Below are 15,814 nucleotides of genomic sequence, written 5' to 3'. Positions count from 1 at the left end.
TAAGAAATGATAGTAATTATGCCTGTACCTTTCGCGATTTAAGCTGTAAGGAAACATTTCTGCTTGAAGTATTATTTCAAGACTGGACAATTAATGTTATTTATTGCCTTTATCAGTACATTTTATTTTCTAGAGATAGTGTAAATCGTTTTAACTGAAACAGTAGAAAAAAAATATTGATTCAATGAATCCCAAAAGAGTCGGTTTAATCAATACTTTCTTGCTTGTGGTACTCAATGCAGTAGAACTCCAGTCACCTGTAGTAATTGGTAATTTTATGGAGGAATTTCTAAAGGTACTTGAAATATTTGTAAAGTATCCTATAAGAAAAGCACGAAACAGTTTAATTGAAAGGGCTAGCTATGAAACATTTGATGTTTTAATTTCATACATAAAATAAGAATTCTGTGTATAATAAAATTTAATTTCAAGAAATGCTGCACACTTATCTATAATAATTAATCAACTCAAAACAGAAAAAATGATTGTAATCTCAACACCAATTGAAATTTAAAAAAAAAAAATTCCTCTGGAAAGGTTAAAAAAATTATTATGAAAAGATATTAACTGTTAAAAAGATCTGGTCTTTTAACATCCCAACATCTAATTCAGAAGTCAAACAACAAAAATCAGCGTTATACCTACAAAATTTTCACAGGACTAGTTTCGATGGTTTTACCGAACCATCATCTTCAGCTGCAAAACCGCAAATGAACAAGATAGGAAATAATGATTAGATAAGATAAGAAAGTCTGGACAAGAATAAGCAAGTGGCGCCATCTGTTGGCGAAACCAGAACTAAAACATAATTTCTCTAAAAGCCGAAGGCAAATTTGGATTGGAATTAGGATCGTTAACTAGAACAGAAAGATTTTTATGAATGTGAAATGCCTCTAGAAAATCCAGTTCTCCAATGGAAGATGTTTTTTGAATAATTTTGGCAGCAGAAAAATTGAAAGTGTGATTTTCGGACCAACAATGTTGAGCAACAGAAGACCTCTGTGTTTCCTTTTTTCTAACATATGCCTCATGTTCTTTGACGCGAAGGCTCTCTTAGTTTGGCCAATGTAAATTAAACCACACTGGCAAGGAATCCTATAAATACCCCAGGAATTCATATCCGGAATGGGGTCCTTGAGTATAGAAGTTGGAATTTTATTGATGGGAGAAAAAACAACCCGAAAGTTAAATTTCTGCAAAATATGTGCAACTTTATAGCTAATTGATGGAAAGAAGGGAATGACAACAGAATTTTTATAATCTCCTAAAATAAGAGTGTGGCTTTTAGTGTGTTGAGATGAGAATTTTTTAACTGCTTGATTAATAATGTTGGGTGAAAAGCCCCTGTCAATAGCTATTGCTTTTGAATAATTTAGTTCTTCATCAAGGGCTAGTTTGGAGGAGCAAACTTGAAGAGCACGGAAAACATAGGAATAAAATGAAGCTGACTTTTGTTTAGTCGGATGACATGATTTAAAGTGTGGTGGAAGGCAAACCGATGAAGGTTTACGGTAAACTGTAGTACTGAAGTTGGATGTGTTACGTGTGACCAGAATGTCGAGAAACGGAAGAGAATTGCAAGTCTCAAGTTCAAAAGTGAACTGAATAGCAGGATCAATAGAATTCATTGTTGAAAGAACTTTATTTAAATCATCTTTATTACCTTCAAACAGGGTAAAAGTATCGTCTACGTAGCGGAACCATGCCGGGAAGTTTAAAGTTTCAAACAATTTTGATTCATAATAATGCATGTAGATATCAGCCAGGATGGGACTGAGGGGACTTCCCATGGCTAATCCCTCAGTTTGCTTGTAATATTTATTTTGGAAAACAAAATGTGTTTGTTTCAAACAGAGTTGAGTGAGAGAAATTAGCTCATCAATTTCGATGCAAGAGAAATGAAATTCGCGAAGTCTGGTTTCTAGACATCTTAATGCACCCTCCACTGGGATATTGGTGAATAATGATTTTACATCAAAAGAAACCATGAGTAAATTACTAGGAGAAATGTTTTTAATCTTTTTTACAAACTCTATTGAATTTTTTATGGTGTAAATGTTATTGTCTAATAGAGTGGAAAATCTAGAAACTAAATATTTAGCTAAAGGATACGAGGCAGTACCTAAATTTGATACAATAGGGGGAAAGGAATACCACTTTTATGAATTTTGGGAAGAGCATATAATCTGGCACAATTCGCAACAGATGGGATAAGCGAATGTTTTAAGTTGCTTGAAATGATTTGCGAAGATTTGATCGCAGTTTTTATTTTGGATAAGTCCGAAGGTGAAGGATCTTTAGGGATCGGATTATATGGTCCTTCAATTAAGAGTTTAGTGACACCATCGATGTAAGTGTTCTTATCCATGACGACTATCTGGCCACCTTTGTCGGCCTTTGAAATGATAATATCCGGGTTAGAATGAATTTTGTTGTTTGACTTCTGAATTAGTATTTATTCGGCGTGTTATTGTGTCTTAATTATCCCAACATCTTCTCATATTTGTTAACAGTTAACGATTGCCCGAAAGCGTCCTTTTAAAGTTTGATATGGCTTATCAGTAGAAATTATTTAGAGATGGCTCAGGTGAAGTAACAAATGGTTTTCTAGGATATTAATTGACTATGTGTTTAGATTAGCATGATAATTTGTATATTTTCTGTGCATTTAATTAAAAAATATGTAATGCAATACGTATTCTATAAAAATATGTATTGTTTTTAATTAGATATATCACGAATTCAAATGCATTTTTATTTAAATCAGTCAAATTAAAAAGTAAAAAAAAATATATATATTCTTAAGAACTGCATCTATTGCTTTTAAAGAGTTTAGTTTGTTAATTAATAACAGAAAAATTAAATGTGAAAGAATAATATCTTACTTTTTTCCGAATGGTAATTGATTCGAATGAAAAGTGAAACAACGCAAAATCATGTTTCGAGGCTAATAGCTGTTTAGGTCTAAAATTAATTTATCATACAGTTTTAATGGAAATTGGAGATAAAGCAATGGACTTTTTTAAACATTTATCGGCAATTTACGTCACGAATAATAAAAGCGTTAGGAGCCTTGATAATAATACACAAAAGACTTTGCGCAATACTTTTAAAGATGATGGCTTATATTTTTGACAATGCAATTCCATTACTATATTTCTCAATAAGTTTTTAAATATGTATGTAAAAGGTAATTATTTCTGTATTTATCATAGGCGCCGCACGTTTTTATTATTCGCGATGTAAAATTGTAGTTGAACTTTGTAAAGAGCATTGCTTAATCTCTAAACTGTAGAATAAATTAGTTTCCTGTTTTGAGTTGATTCATTATTATATCCATTTTAAATAAAGGCTTATTGTATAAAAATCTTTTTAATTGCATTTTATTTTTTGATTTATAGTCTCAATTACAAGTTATCAATAAAATTATTGAATTAAAAAATTATTTTTCAGAGAGGAATAATACCTCTTTCAATTCTAACAAATTTTATAATTATTTTCAATAGTATGGTAAAAAATGTATACATGTAAGCTACGAAAAACGTCACATATTTGATCATAAATTATCTTGAATGATGTGCTCATATTCTGTCGACGTGTGAATATTGTGAGAATTTATTGACAAATTTGTATGACGTTAGAATGCTCTTTAATCCTCGCAAAACTGAAGCGGCAACACAAATTCACGGAAAATGTTATCCTCTCGAACCTTCATAAAAGTCGCCTGAATTCTCAGACTTTTCTATAGCTTTAGTATAATATGCGCAACGATGAGCATAAATACACTTGCCAATTCGAAGTGTTTTATTTAGGAAATAAATTGGATGACATCAATCATGCAATACCTCCTGTCTACAGTGAATGGTTGCTGTACTGATGGGTGGAGGTTCGAATCCCGGAGAAGGTATGGATGCTTATAAGCGTATAGTGTTTTTGAGGCAGAACAGCACTAAAAATACACGGCGAGCCGAAAGTCATCTTGAAAGATTGTAGGTAAGGATGACCTGCGAGAGACTTACTTAAGACCGCCCCTCACGCGGGGTGAGGGAAAAAAGGAAGGAATAGTAGATTGCGCCCCAATCAGCTGGACAATTAATGTTATAATTTCTAAATAAAGACCTTTTCACTAAAAAAGAAGCAGAATTTTTAAGATATTCAAAAGTGCTTTTGTTTTCTGCAGTTTAATTTATAAAGAAGCCTGAGTTAAAAACAAGCTACCGAAAATAAGAGATTTTTTTGCAAAAAGTGGAACACAGAACTCATAATGTTGAAAATAAAAATGGGAATATTAGCCCAAAGGAATATGCACTTGTTTAACGGTAATTAATTATCATGACGAAGAGGATATTAAGTAATATTAACACCTATATTTTTAATCAATTACCGTTTTATTAATCGTATTTTCCTTAGTTTGAAAATCAAAATAGCATGCATAATACTTTATTCGCTTTTGAAACACTATCCTTTCCTTCCCAAGTACTTTGGTTCGCATACGGCAAATTTGTGTAACACTGCATTTTTAGTAACCTAGTAGCCGTGTTATATGTGACTTACCAGTCTCTTTTAATTTCAATTCAAGTAAGCGAATTTTTGTTTAATATTTTTTTATTTTTATATTTCTATCCTATTTTATTTAACAAAGAATATAGAATTACAGAAAAAAATTTTTTTTTGTAAAACAAGTTTTCCGAGATACTTATTTTTGAACATTTTTTATTTGCCTTCTTAGAGAAGTCATTTCCATGTCAACTAAAATGAACCATTAAAATTATTTATTTATTTATTATACTTATATTAAAACTAAACACATAATTTTATCTTTTTTTTAGAACTTATTAGAAGAAGATATTACTTTTTATTTAAGCAGTACAAACGTATTTCTGCTGTACTAAGATTATACTAAGCTGTAATTTCCCTTTCAGCATAAAATAGTAATTTGCGAGCAAATAAGGCAAGCTGATGCAACATGAGAATAAAATAGCCTTTTATATTATATTGAAATTTAATGAGGGGAAAAAGGAGGAATATGTTAATAGAATCAAAAAAAAAGTTGAAATTTTCTTAATAAACGAGTTATTTGAATAATTGTAGTTGTGGCTAACTAGAATTCAAATTCATTCTGTTGCACGCAAGAGTTGTAAGTAAAGTATCCGTGTTGAGGATATGACTTGCAGTTTCTTGGGTGGGAATAGAATGTTTCAACTCTGCCACCATTTCTTGATGCATTATGCTGACTAAAAGTTTATTTGTATTGAAAGAATTCCTTGAAAATTAAAAAAACTAGCAAAAAAGAAACACCAAGCCTCTCAGTATTTTATTTAAGCATAAATAACATATTTCTCTTCTACTAAGACTATACTGAACTGCAATTTCCTTCTTAGCATAAAATAAGAGATGCTTCCTTAACAAGTCCAGTATTATTAATTTTCATTATGTTTATTTTCTACTTTGCAGAGAGGAAAAGATGTAAAAGTTTGAAACTAAAATTTCTAATGAAAACAAAAATTTTAAAGTTCTTTTGTTGTTTAAATGCTGCACATTATTTTTCCCTTAGATTTAAATAAAAATAAAATTGCTTAAAGTCAAAATTTTTGTTTTTATATTACACAAAATGTTATTATTAAAAAACACCTCTTCAGTACCATCTCTTCGTTACTTTATTCACTACATTAGAGGCAGAATTTCAAATCTGTTTAGGATAAATTTATTTAAAATTTATGTAATTATAAAAGTTCAGTGGAATTAAATTTCCTGCCTTTGATAGCAAGAAAACTCTCAGAAATATTTTTAAAATCTTTCATTAATATCGCTATTAAGCTACACCTTAATATACCTGTCTTTTTAATGTTCGCTCATTAAAGTCTCTTAAATAATCTCATGAAGATATACTTACCATGCAATTTTAATTTTAAAAAAAGGAAATATATGAAATTAAAAATAATCCACGGAATCTTAAAACGAGCTTTTAATTGCTTTTATAATAGCTAAAAACCTTTTAAGTACGGCTTACCATTAAATTAAAGTTAATAAATCCAAATGAAAGTAAGTTTTCTGCCCATTAAATGCATACTTGCCGAATTTTGTGGTAATTATTTGCAATTGAAAAGTAATTTTTAGAGCGCTCTCATTTGATTTAGAGAATGTAAAGAAAACCCTGTTAATATGTATTTGAAAATCCCTTTCATAAAAGCGATTAGTTCTTCACGTAAATTCTTCTCGATGGAAGTTAAAAAAAACACACATTTACGCATGAGATGAAGAGCCATTTAGTACGTATATTCTTGATTAATAAAAATTTTTGAGGCTAACTTTTTGAATGTTATTAGTCTTTCAAAAACCATAAATGGTAAAATCAAGTATACGCTTGCCGAGATCCGAATCTTGAATCCTCCAATGTTAACTCATATGCTAATCACAGGCAGCAAGAACACGCATGGCCTTAGAAATTGAAGCCAATTTTTTTATAATTTATAAAAGCTTTATGATGACTTGCACTTCGCACGATTTCTCATGCAAATGAGTTAAATGCCATCGAGTTGGCATTTTGCATACCGAAAAGCAGAAGACATTACACGTGCTGATATTTTTTGCTAAAGCAAATGCAGAGCATCATGGTAAATTACCGAGAAACTGTTAGTACCCAACACCTCGTCGAAGAAACCTGTAACGCATACTACGCTCCTGGCCATTAAAACTTCAGTATCATAAAGGAATGCTATTAACAAAATGATATTTATTTTATAGAAACATTATAATGAAAGGAAGAGAAGCTATACGTTTTAGGTAATTTTGAGGTACAGAACATGGAAAAAAATCAGTGTTCTGAGCATCCACCTTTGACAATAATAAAAGCTCTTATACGGCTGGGTGGGGCGTCGAACAGATTTAAGATATTGAAGTCCATGCGGTTTCAATTCTATACCAGAGTTCATCTGTCGTACTGGCTGGCGGTGTGCCGTGCTAGACATTTTCATTCGGTAAGAGGTCTGAAGATCGGGCCACCCTAAGCAGAGTGGAACATTGTTTGTACTGTGAAATCGTAGGACAGAATAATATAAGATCTCACACTATCTTGCTGAAAGATGAGACAAGGGAATCTCGTATGCAGACGGGCGTCAATAATATAACATTAGCTGGTCGGAGTATAGGATATGGGAAGAAGAGATCTAAAGGCACTATGAGAGGTGAAAAAGATTCAAAAATACTATATGTTATCAATCTAAATATTGGGCTTATTAGATGATGGAGAATGCAAAGTTCCAATGCTTGATACCCTCGATGCTTGCACGCATGGATATGACCATAATGATACTGTAAGTAAAAGCAGCATACGACAGTAAAGCGACGTTCCGCCAGTGATGCGTTCATATTGTGCAGCTAAAAACACCACTGTGGTTGCTAATTCCTGTATTGTAACGTGAAAACAGGCCGAACCAATGGTCGCTTTGTTGAATTTATCAGCCCGTATGTCCTGGAAAATTCGCATTGTTCAGAATTCTGAGTAATCATTCTGGTATAAGTTTTCTTCCTTTTACGTCTGCCCAATTCGAAAGTGCGATTCCTGAAGTAAAATTAGACATCCTATTTTTTATACTGCTTTGAGGTGCCATTCTTCTTGCGTGTAATGCGCGCATGCCGTGAAATGTTAATTAATTGTATACCCCAATATATTTTACATTTCTTGAAAATTTCATATTTCTTTTGCATATCCTTCATGATTGATACAGCAGTTTTAGTGGCCAACTGTGTAATTAATCTTCAGCTGAGAATGTCATATTGGTGATATTCGAAGAAATGTTTATTTGAGATTAATTATAAAAATGATAATGAGCGAAGATAATATCTTATTAGCGGAAGTCCCAAGGCTAGTGGAATTTTACTCCGCAGATTTTCTTTCCAGATGAGTAGCCAATAATTGTCAACGTCAGTATACTTGTAATTAACTGGAATATTTGAAGCGATAAAATGTGTCAAATGGTTATTAATTTTTATCTTTATAGTTTTAATTTTACCGTTTAATTATAATGTATGACAAGCCATTATGTTAAAATGCAGCTACTATAAAATAACATATTTCTTTTTTTAAACTAGTATATGCAATTGTAATATCGGAATTGTGTACTCGGAGTTGCATTTACATTTTTTTACACCTTAATGTGTTATTTTTTGCGGACGCGTCGAGAAATTGGAACAGAGAATTGAAGCTCCAAAAGATTTTTTTGGGACAATTCATATTATTTAAAAAATTTTTTCGTCACACAAGAGCTTCAATTGTCTGTTTCGGCGAAACGCGTAATTGTGTTAGCTTAGTTCGACGTCCAACTAATTTTCCCTTGAAAATCAGGTTGGAAGTCTAATTAGGCTAATTTACCATTTTCCGCTTTGTAATTTTTATAACTTTTGTAATTTATTATTAATTTATTTTAAAAAATATTGCGTTGAACTATTTCTTGGAGACACAGCTCCTGGTAACTTTTTGGCGAGTTCACTACAATATTTCTTCCTATTATTTCATAATTTTTGCAGCATATTGCGCAAAAAATTTTTAAGACCAAATCGGTCTTACAACACAATACTTATTAGCTTTTCAATTTTAGTTGTAATAAAACAACTGGACTTTCGTTTAGTGTCCCATTTCATTACGTGTCCCGAATTTCGCAAACTACGTGAATTTCACTAGTACCAGTCCATATAAAAAGAGATAATGTTATGATATCAAAATAAAGTACGCTCTTGAATCAGTTTTAGAAATATTTCTTTTATGGAATTTGATTGGTTTCATGAGAATAATGGTTTATGTAATGCCGGTGGTATAGATTTCTATTCATACATAGAAACACTTTGAATTACATACATGGAAAAATTGACTATAAAATTCGGTCAGCTGACATAATTTTTAAATGGATAATGTTCAAAATTTAGTAAAACGAACGAATATCAATAAAAGCTTAATTTTTGCGAGAAAATATTTATTAATATACATCTACGTAATAATGAATTATTAAATAAAATGCTTTATTTTAAAGGATTTGAAAAAGCTAAAAAATTCAATAATGCTTAATAAAAGCTTAATTTTTGCGAGAAAATATTTATTAATATACATGTCTGTAATAATAAATTATTTAAAAGGATTTAAAACAGCTAAAAATTAAATAATATTCGGGAATAAAGTTAAAAGTGATACAAAACTGATTAAATCTATATTGCATTTTTTCAGAGTAATCATGTTTCATACGAAATCATTACAAATTAATCGTCGAATTATATCTGTGATTATGGGGGGAAATGCAGTAAGAGACTGTTTATTTTGTGTAATAACCAATATGTGTGCTCAGAGAGAGAACTAAATATCAGCGTTGGGAACGCTGTGATGGTCCGGAATCGTGCAAAGAATTCAATAAATTTGACAAATGCTAAATATTAAAGTAAATCAACGAAACAAGCGACGAATAATATATTATATAAAGTATTATAGAATAGAATAGTAATTGTGGATTTTGCTGTTTTTTATTTATTTATTTGTTGAGATTATAAAATATTAATGGAAAAAGGTTTTCCCTTTTATAATTGCATTAAAACAATTATTAGTTGTAATAAAATGATGAACAACAAGTAATTGTATTAAAATATAATAAGTAAATTGTATTAAAATAGTGAGTATTGAGCATCAAACAGTTTTTAAAGTCATAAAAATTCTGAAAGGATTGCCTGAAATTTCGTGAAACCTTAGTCTTATCCCAACGACGTAAGATCCTTTCAACCTTTAAGTTGTAAACCAAAAGACGGAGTTAAAAATCTTGTAGTCTAATACATAGATTAAGGACCACCATCAGCTGGACGGTAAAAGCCGCAGAACCCTGTAGTGTGGTTCAGACTTTCAGTCCCGGTGAAAGGGTTGGCTACATGGGCGTTTTTGTGGTTTCCCGGATGTGTAAAGTAGATACGACCAGTTTCCCTTAAAATATGCTCCAGCATCCCTTCTTTACCCTGTAGTGCCTAATGGTGGAGCATGCAATAATAAAAATAATATGTATGTGTACAGGATGTCTCAAAAGGTCGTTGCCACACTTAAACATACTGGTCTGTTATACCATGAAAAACAAAATTTATATAGAAACTTGTGTCCGACAATATGAACGGCGACCGCTAGAGAGCAGTGCTCGCAGGCTTATGGGGAATTGGAAAGTGTAATCATTTCAGGCGAGGATGTTGCAGAAGAAAGATGAACCGGTTTACTAACTCAGTTCTTCATAGACATTTTGTGTGACATTTAATGGAAAGTGTGTTGTGGGATCTGATGATTGATGTTCCAGCAGCTACACGCCGAAATATCTGGTTTCAGCATGATGGAGCGCCTGCACATTTTAACACCACTGTGCGGAGATAACACGATAGGACACAGCTTGACAGCTTGATTGGCAGAGGCGGACCAGTCGCATGGCCACCGCGATCCCCGACTTGACTCACCTGCATTCCTACCTATGGGGGTACATAAAGTCTATGGTGTACGGGACAACAGGAACATCGGGCATGGATCTCGTTGCCAGGAATAGAGAAGCGGCCAACTGCCTGACAACTGCCCATTTTGAACGAGTCCGTGAATCCAATGCGTCGACATTGTGAAGCATGCATTACGGCGAATGGAATGAATTTTGAACTTCTGTCCTTCAATAATTTAATCATGCTCTTTAATAAAAGTCATATTAACGCCTCTTTCAACATCCTTTCTTTCTATGTACGCTTACGAACATTGCTCTGTAGCGGTCGACGTTCGAATTTTCGGACACAAGTTCCTGTGTAAATTCTGTTTGTCATGGTCAGACCAGCATGTTAAGTTTGGTAACGACGTTTTGAGACATCCTGTAGAAAGAGAGAGAGAATAAGACCTTTGTCCTTTAGTAGTGCTCATTGCATCTTTTTGTCTGTTACCTTAGCTATTACATTCACCTTTTATTTCGAGATATTAAAGCTTAATTCAAATATTTTCAACAAAATTATATCTGTTCACTTTCATGCTCTGGAAATATTCAAAAAGGTTAGCAACGTGCCTTATTTTCTCAAACGTAGTTTCTAGGAGACTATTTCTTTAAAATAGTGAAGAGGTTTATGGAAACAGTTTCAGTAGTCAAAATTAAATTTTGTTTTTGATACGATTCGTGCAGGGTATAAACATTCAGTTGAGGATTAATCTAAACACAAAAAACAAAAATGGCATGCATATTTGTGGGAGTTTTGTCAACATATTCCAGTAGCACTTATTGACTTACAAGGGAGGTCTTCTAACCTTAAATTGTTAACTGAGTCGTCTTTTAATGATAAAGAAAGTGATGGCATAATAATCTTCTGTTCTAGACCCGATCAAACGCATTTTCATTGTGCAAGAAGACTGTATCTGTAATAATTTTAGCATTGTAGCCATATTTTTTATGACCACCTTTCACTTACAGTACTGGTAACACGTAGATGTTTATGGGTCATGCTAATGTTTAGCAAGAAAGCCAAATATCTTAAGAGGACGCTACTTAGTGCAGTCACAATTCTTGAAAAAAATATTCTTTCAGGAATTTTAAAAAGTGCGCAAAGCAAGCTAAGCTAATGCTGAGAAAAACTTTTCTATCTGTTAAGATTTGAGAATGTTATAAGGTATTTTCTTCCTCATTTCAGCATGCCTTAGTGATGTAATGGTAGCACATTGGCGTGTATTCAAAAGGTCCGTCTCTTGCTTCAAAAATGTAACCTAATGACTCTATAGTGTAATAATGGCGGCAATTTTCGAAACGTTTAGAAGTAATACATTTGTAAGGCAAACGTTTATAATTTTTATAATGCAGGTCCTGTAGTGGGAGGTGCTTGATGACTATATATAGCAAATGTTATCAAAGCGACGAACTTCTGATTTTCAAACGTTTGACAATTAACTGGGTTTGGACAGACGAAATGAATGGAAGTAGATACCTGGTATTAGTTTAATCAAAGAAGCTGAAAACTCTAGTATTAATTTTATTTGCTGTGAGAATATGGGGATATAATATTTGGAAATTATTTCCTAATCTATCCTGTTGTGTTTAGATTTAAAGGGACTTACCTTTAAATGATAAAAGGCATTTCAGTATTCTCTGATTATCCGCAACACCATAAAAAAATGTTAATACATTAGCGACTTTATGCAATGGCAACAAACATTTGTTTGGCTAGCTTTACGGCTCATAGGTAGTGTTCTGTTCATATAAGAAACAAAAATTTGTATGAGAAGAAAATAAGAATTTGTATGACTGATATTTACAATTTTACAACCGGCGGATAAAATTAAGATTACATGCACTTAAATAAGCGCTTGATATGTACATAATGACAACATTTCTGTGCCCCTGATAACTGCTGACAGTTTTCTTTTGTTTTTGATTAAACAAATTTTGCAGAAAACAAAAGTTAAGCTAAAAATGCAGAAAATTTATTTTGAGATTCATATTGCATAATATGAAACGTTTTATGCTTATCACGTATTTTAAAATGATTGAAATGAGTTTTTATTCCTGTGGTTTCCCTCCAAGGACTTCTACATTACAACAATTTTTAATTTCATGTATGCTTTTTATGAATTTTCTCCTCAAATTTTGCGTCTAGAATTAATTTTCTGATATCTAGATCTACAAGCCATTTTTTCGGTTTATCATTTCATAAAATTCAATATTCTACTTGTACACTTAAAATCTCAACCATATTAACCGTAGGTATAATTTTGGCTAATTATATTATTATAATAAAATTAAATGAATGAAAGAAATAAAAATGATTTTATTTTATTTATTTTTCAGAACGACCAGTTTAAAGGCGCCAGACCCAAAGTTCGGAATCCCAAGGAAGCCAAACGTCGGAGGTTTGTGATGAAACAGGCAAAGACAATCTCTAAGCCACAACTTTTAGAAAGTGTATCTGAAACTGAAGAAAGTCAGACATTGTTGTCAAAACCCCGAGAATCACAAGAGACACTACAAACGGTAAACAAGAACCAAGAATTCTTTGGTGTTCGATCATACGTTCATACATTTTACGAGGCTATGGCCATGGACAATCCGCAAGCTTACGAAGACGTTGGACGCCGCTTTGGATACACAATGCCAATAAGAAAACGACGGAAGCAAGTCTTGTGCTGGAGGGCAATGTTGTTTTCTGGAATATTTATTATGATCATGGGCCTCATAGCTATATTAGTCGGTTTCCTCGTGCCAAAACGGAAAGAAGTTGTCGACACTCAAGAGGACATCGAAATAATCAATCGCGCAGACCAAGCGTTCAATGAAGATTTGGATATTTGCAAAATTGTTGGAATTTTTTTATTTTGTTCAGGAGGTTCGATGATTACGGCCATGCTTTTGATACTAATACTGACACGACGAAATAGAATAGATGACCCACTTTCAGCAGAAGAAATACCCTTGACCAGTGCCGAAGTGTGTCAAGAGCCAGGTCCAAGTACGCCGATGGATGTTAAAGTACCTGCCACTGAAGAGCTAACAACTGTACAACCCCGTAGAACAGATCCGGAGGAAGTTGTGATGACCAATACAGGACTGTGTAAAATACCATAATTTAATGGAAAATTTGAGAATTTTGATGTTTGTTTCATGTTGGTTTTTGACTCAAAACTTGTAATCGTAAGTTATTATCCTCCTCCATGTGCTTGTCATAAAGTCCAATTTTCGAGTAACATACAGGGTATTCTCTGAACAGAAAACGTTTTAAAATACATTACGAAAGAATGAAACATTGAAATGAAACTTATGTGAATGACTGATGCATTGAAGATAACAGCTAATTTGTTTCTAAGAATAATGATTAAAATTATGCCGGTAAACAGACTTGCGAATTTTTACCTTATGACAAATAACAAAACGTAAGTTCTTGCCCTTTGCCTATCTACCATTGTAAATTTATTGTAAATGACATCCATAACTACGCAGAAAAAAAACGCTATATTAGATGTAAATTATTCACACTGAATTTCATCTCTATAACACAGATTGTTCTCAGCCAATCAGAAAATAAATTCAGGTCAAAAATCAAGGAAAATTCAGACTAATTAAAATAAGTAGTATAATGATTTAAATTTACTTACTGTATAGATCAGCGATTCTTAAATTTGAGTCCGCAGTATTTGTTATTTAATTTAATTACTTTAAAATTCTAATCCTCTGCATGTATTTTTAGATAGATCTTTACAAGAATTTTCACAATATTCTATGAAGATTATCTGCACTAGATAACTATACGAAATGAATTACATCTGCTTATCAGCGGTGACGTTCTGTGTCGGAGCTTGCTCCTATTTATTATCTATTTGCGTAAAAATGGTGGCAACACATCTATATTCCTGAAAATTATTGCCATAGATACAAACACTTATACTCCTTCGATATAAGTGACTGCTATTTCTATCACTTCCGCCAATTATTGGAATACATCGTACACTGTCAACAGATGCATTTCTGTCGATGTTCTAGAACGACCGCCTTAATGCACGGATAAAGTATACTCATAATCAGGACTTTATAGCATCTTGATTAAGTCAATCATATTCTTTGAGAATTTTTTTCGTAATTCTTAGTGGGTTGTGGAGTAATGGACTCAAATTTAATCACATATATTTACTATGGGATTTAACTTTGAACATTTGGTTGGCCAATTCTTTCTTTATATATAGTCAGTTTGAAGGAAGTGAATGACGTATGCAGTCTTACACTGGTAAGCGTTATTATCCACAAACATGAAATTACGACCAACAGTCACAGGGAAAGGCCTGACATAAATATTAAGAACATCCTCGCTACAGTGAATAATATTCCAATTACCTCTCTAGAAGACATGCAAATGTGTGGGACGATTAAAATTACTCTAGTACACACCAATAAACTACCGCCTCTAAAGAATGTTGTTCCCTTCAACTTAAACGGTGATCCTGTGTTCCTCCAAAAATTGATGCTTTTCTCCAAAAATTGATGATCTTTATCCTCTTGTAAGATTAAATCTCAGTTCATCAGTAAAACGAACATGGGAACCCTCTTTACTGCATTAATGATATTTCTATAAAAGCTGAAATGAATTTTGCTTTGAGGAGAAGTGAGCGGCTGATAAACTGTTTGTGTCCTGGCGTATGGGTAATTTCACGATATATAGTTAATTTTTATATGTTTTGAAGAGTTGCTGTCCAGCAGTTGCCTGGTAACAAAAGTTCTATATCTGTTTGTTAATAAAGCTTAAAAACAGTTGTGTTTTGTCACTGTGCACTAAGTAGTTGCTTCGGTCTTGTACGTAATTTTGCCTCAATTTCTTTGGCACGATATGTCTGAATAAATTGCTGCCAGAGCGTGCCATGATATTATTGTGGGATAAATATGCAAATTTCTTGCAGTTTGATCTTAGACTTATCCTTCTCCAGAAAACTGAATGAAAAACAGATACACTTGACATACAAAATGATGTCACCTTGCTTTTTATTAATAACGGAAACCTAATAGCTAGCAGATATGTTATCAGTTGTTTCTTGCCAATCTCAATACTCGATTACCAGATATATACGATGTTTGCATAAGTTATTGCGCGGCCTTTATTTTCGTAACCGTTGATTGTACACATATACTGCTAGTTACAAAATGTTTTTAATTATGCAAATATTCATGTGTTTTTAAATTTTAAAAAATTTAATTTTGTAAAAATTACAAATTCAAATTTTCAAAAGGTATCTCAGTCTCTATACTTATATTAAGAAACCTTTTTTAGTACTCATAAAAAATGAAGCATAAAACTTTTGACTCTC

At 32.5% G+C, this 15,814-nt stretch overlaps 1 protein-coding gene across 2 annotated transcripts in view; it reads left to right on the top strand.

Annotated features, from left to right (window-relative positions):
* The window catches only part of LOC118194922 (neurensin-1-like), a 516,553-nt gene extending 502,694 nt beyond the window's left edge, over positions 1-13,859 (top strand). For both annotated transcript variants that reach the window (XM_085820609.1, XM_035366137.2), the window contains one exon: positions 12,816-13,859. In XM_085820609.1, coding sequence (XP_085676735.1) covers positions 12,816-13,589 — 774 coding nt within the window. In that variant the 3' untranslated portion in view covers positions 13,590-13,859. The remainder of the gene's footprint in view (positions 1-12,815) is intronic.
* The last annotated feature ends 1,955 nt before the right edge of the window (positions 13,860-15,814 follow it).

This window comes from Stegodyphus dumicola, chromosome 7 (assembly GCF_044657685.1).
Source record: "Stegodyphus dumicola isolate Sdum_Otavi_A_Nest chromosome 7, ASM4465768v1".
Lineage (NCBI taxonomy): Eukaryota > Metazoa > Arthropoda > Arachnida > Araneae > Eresidae > Stegodyphus > Stegodyphus dumicola.
This window is presented reverse-complemented; position numbering and strand designations above follow the sequence as displayed.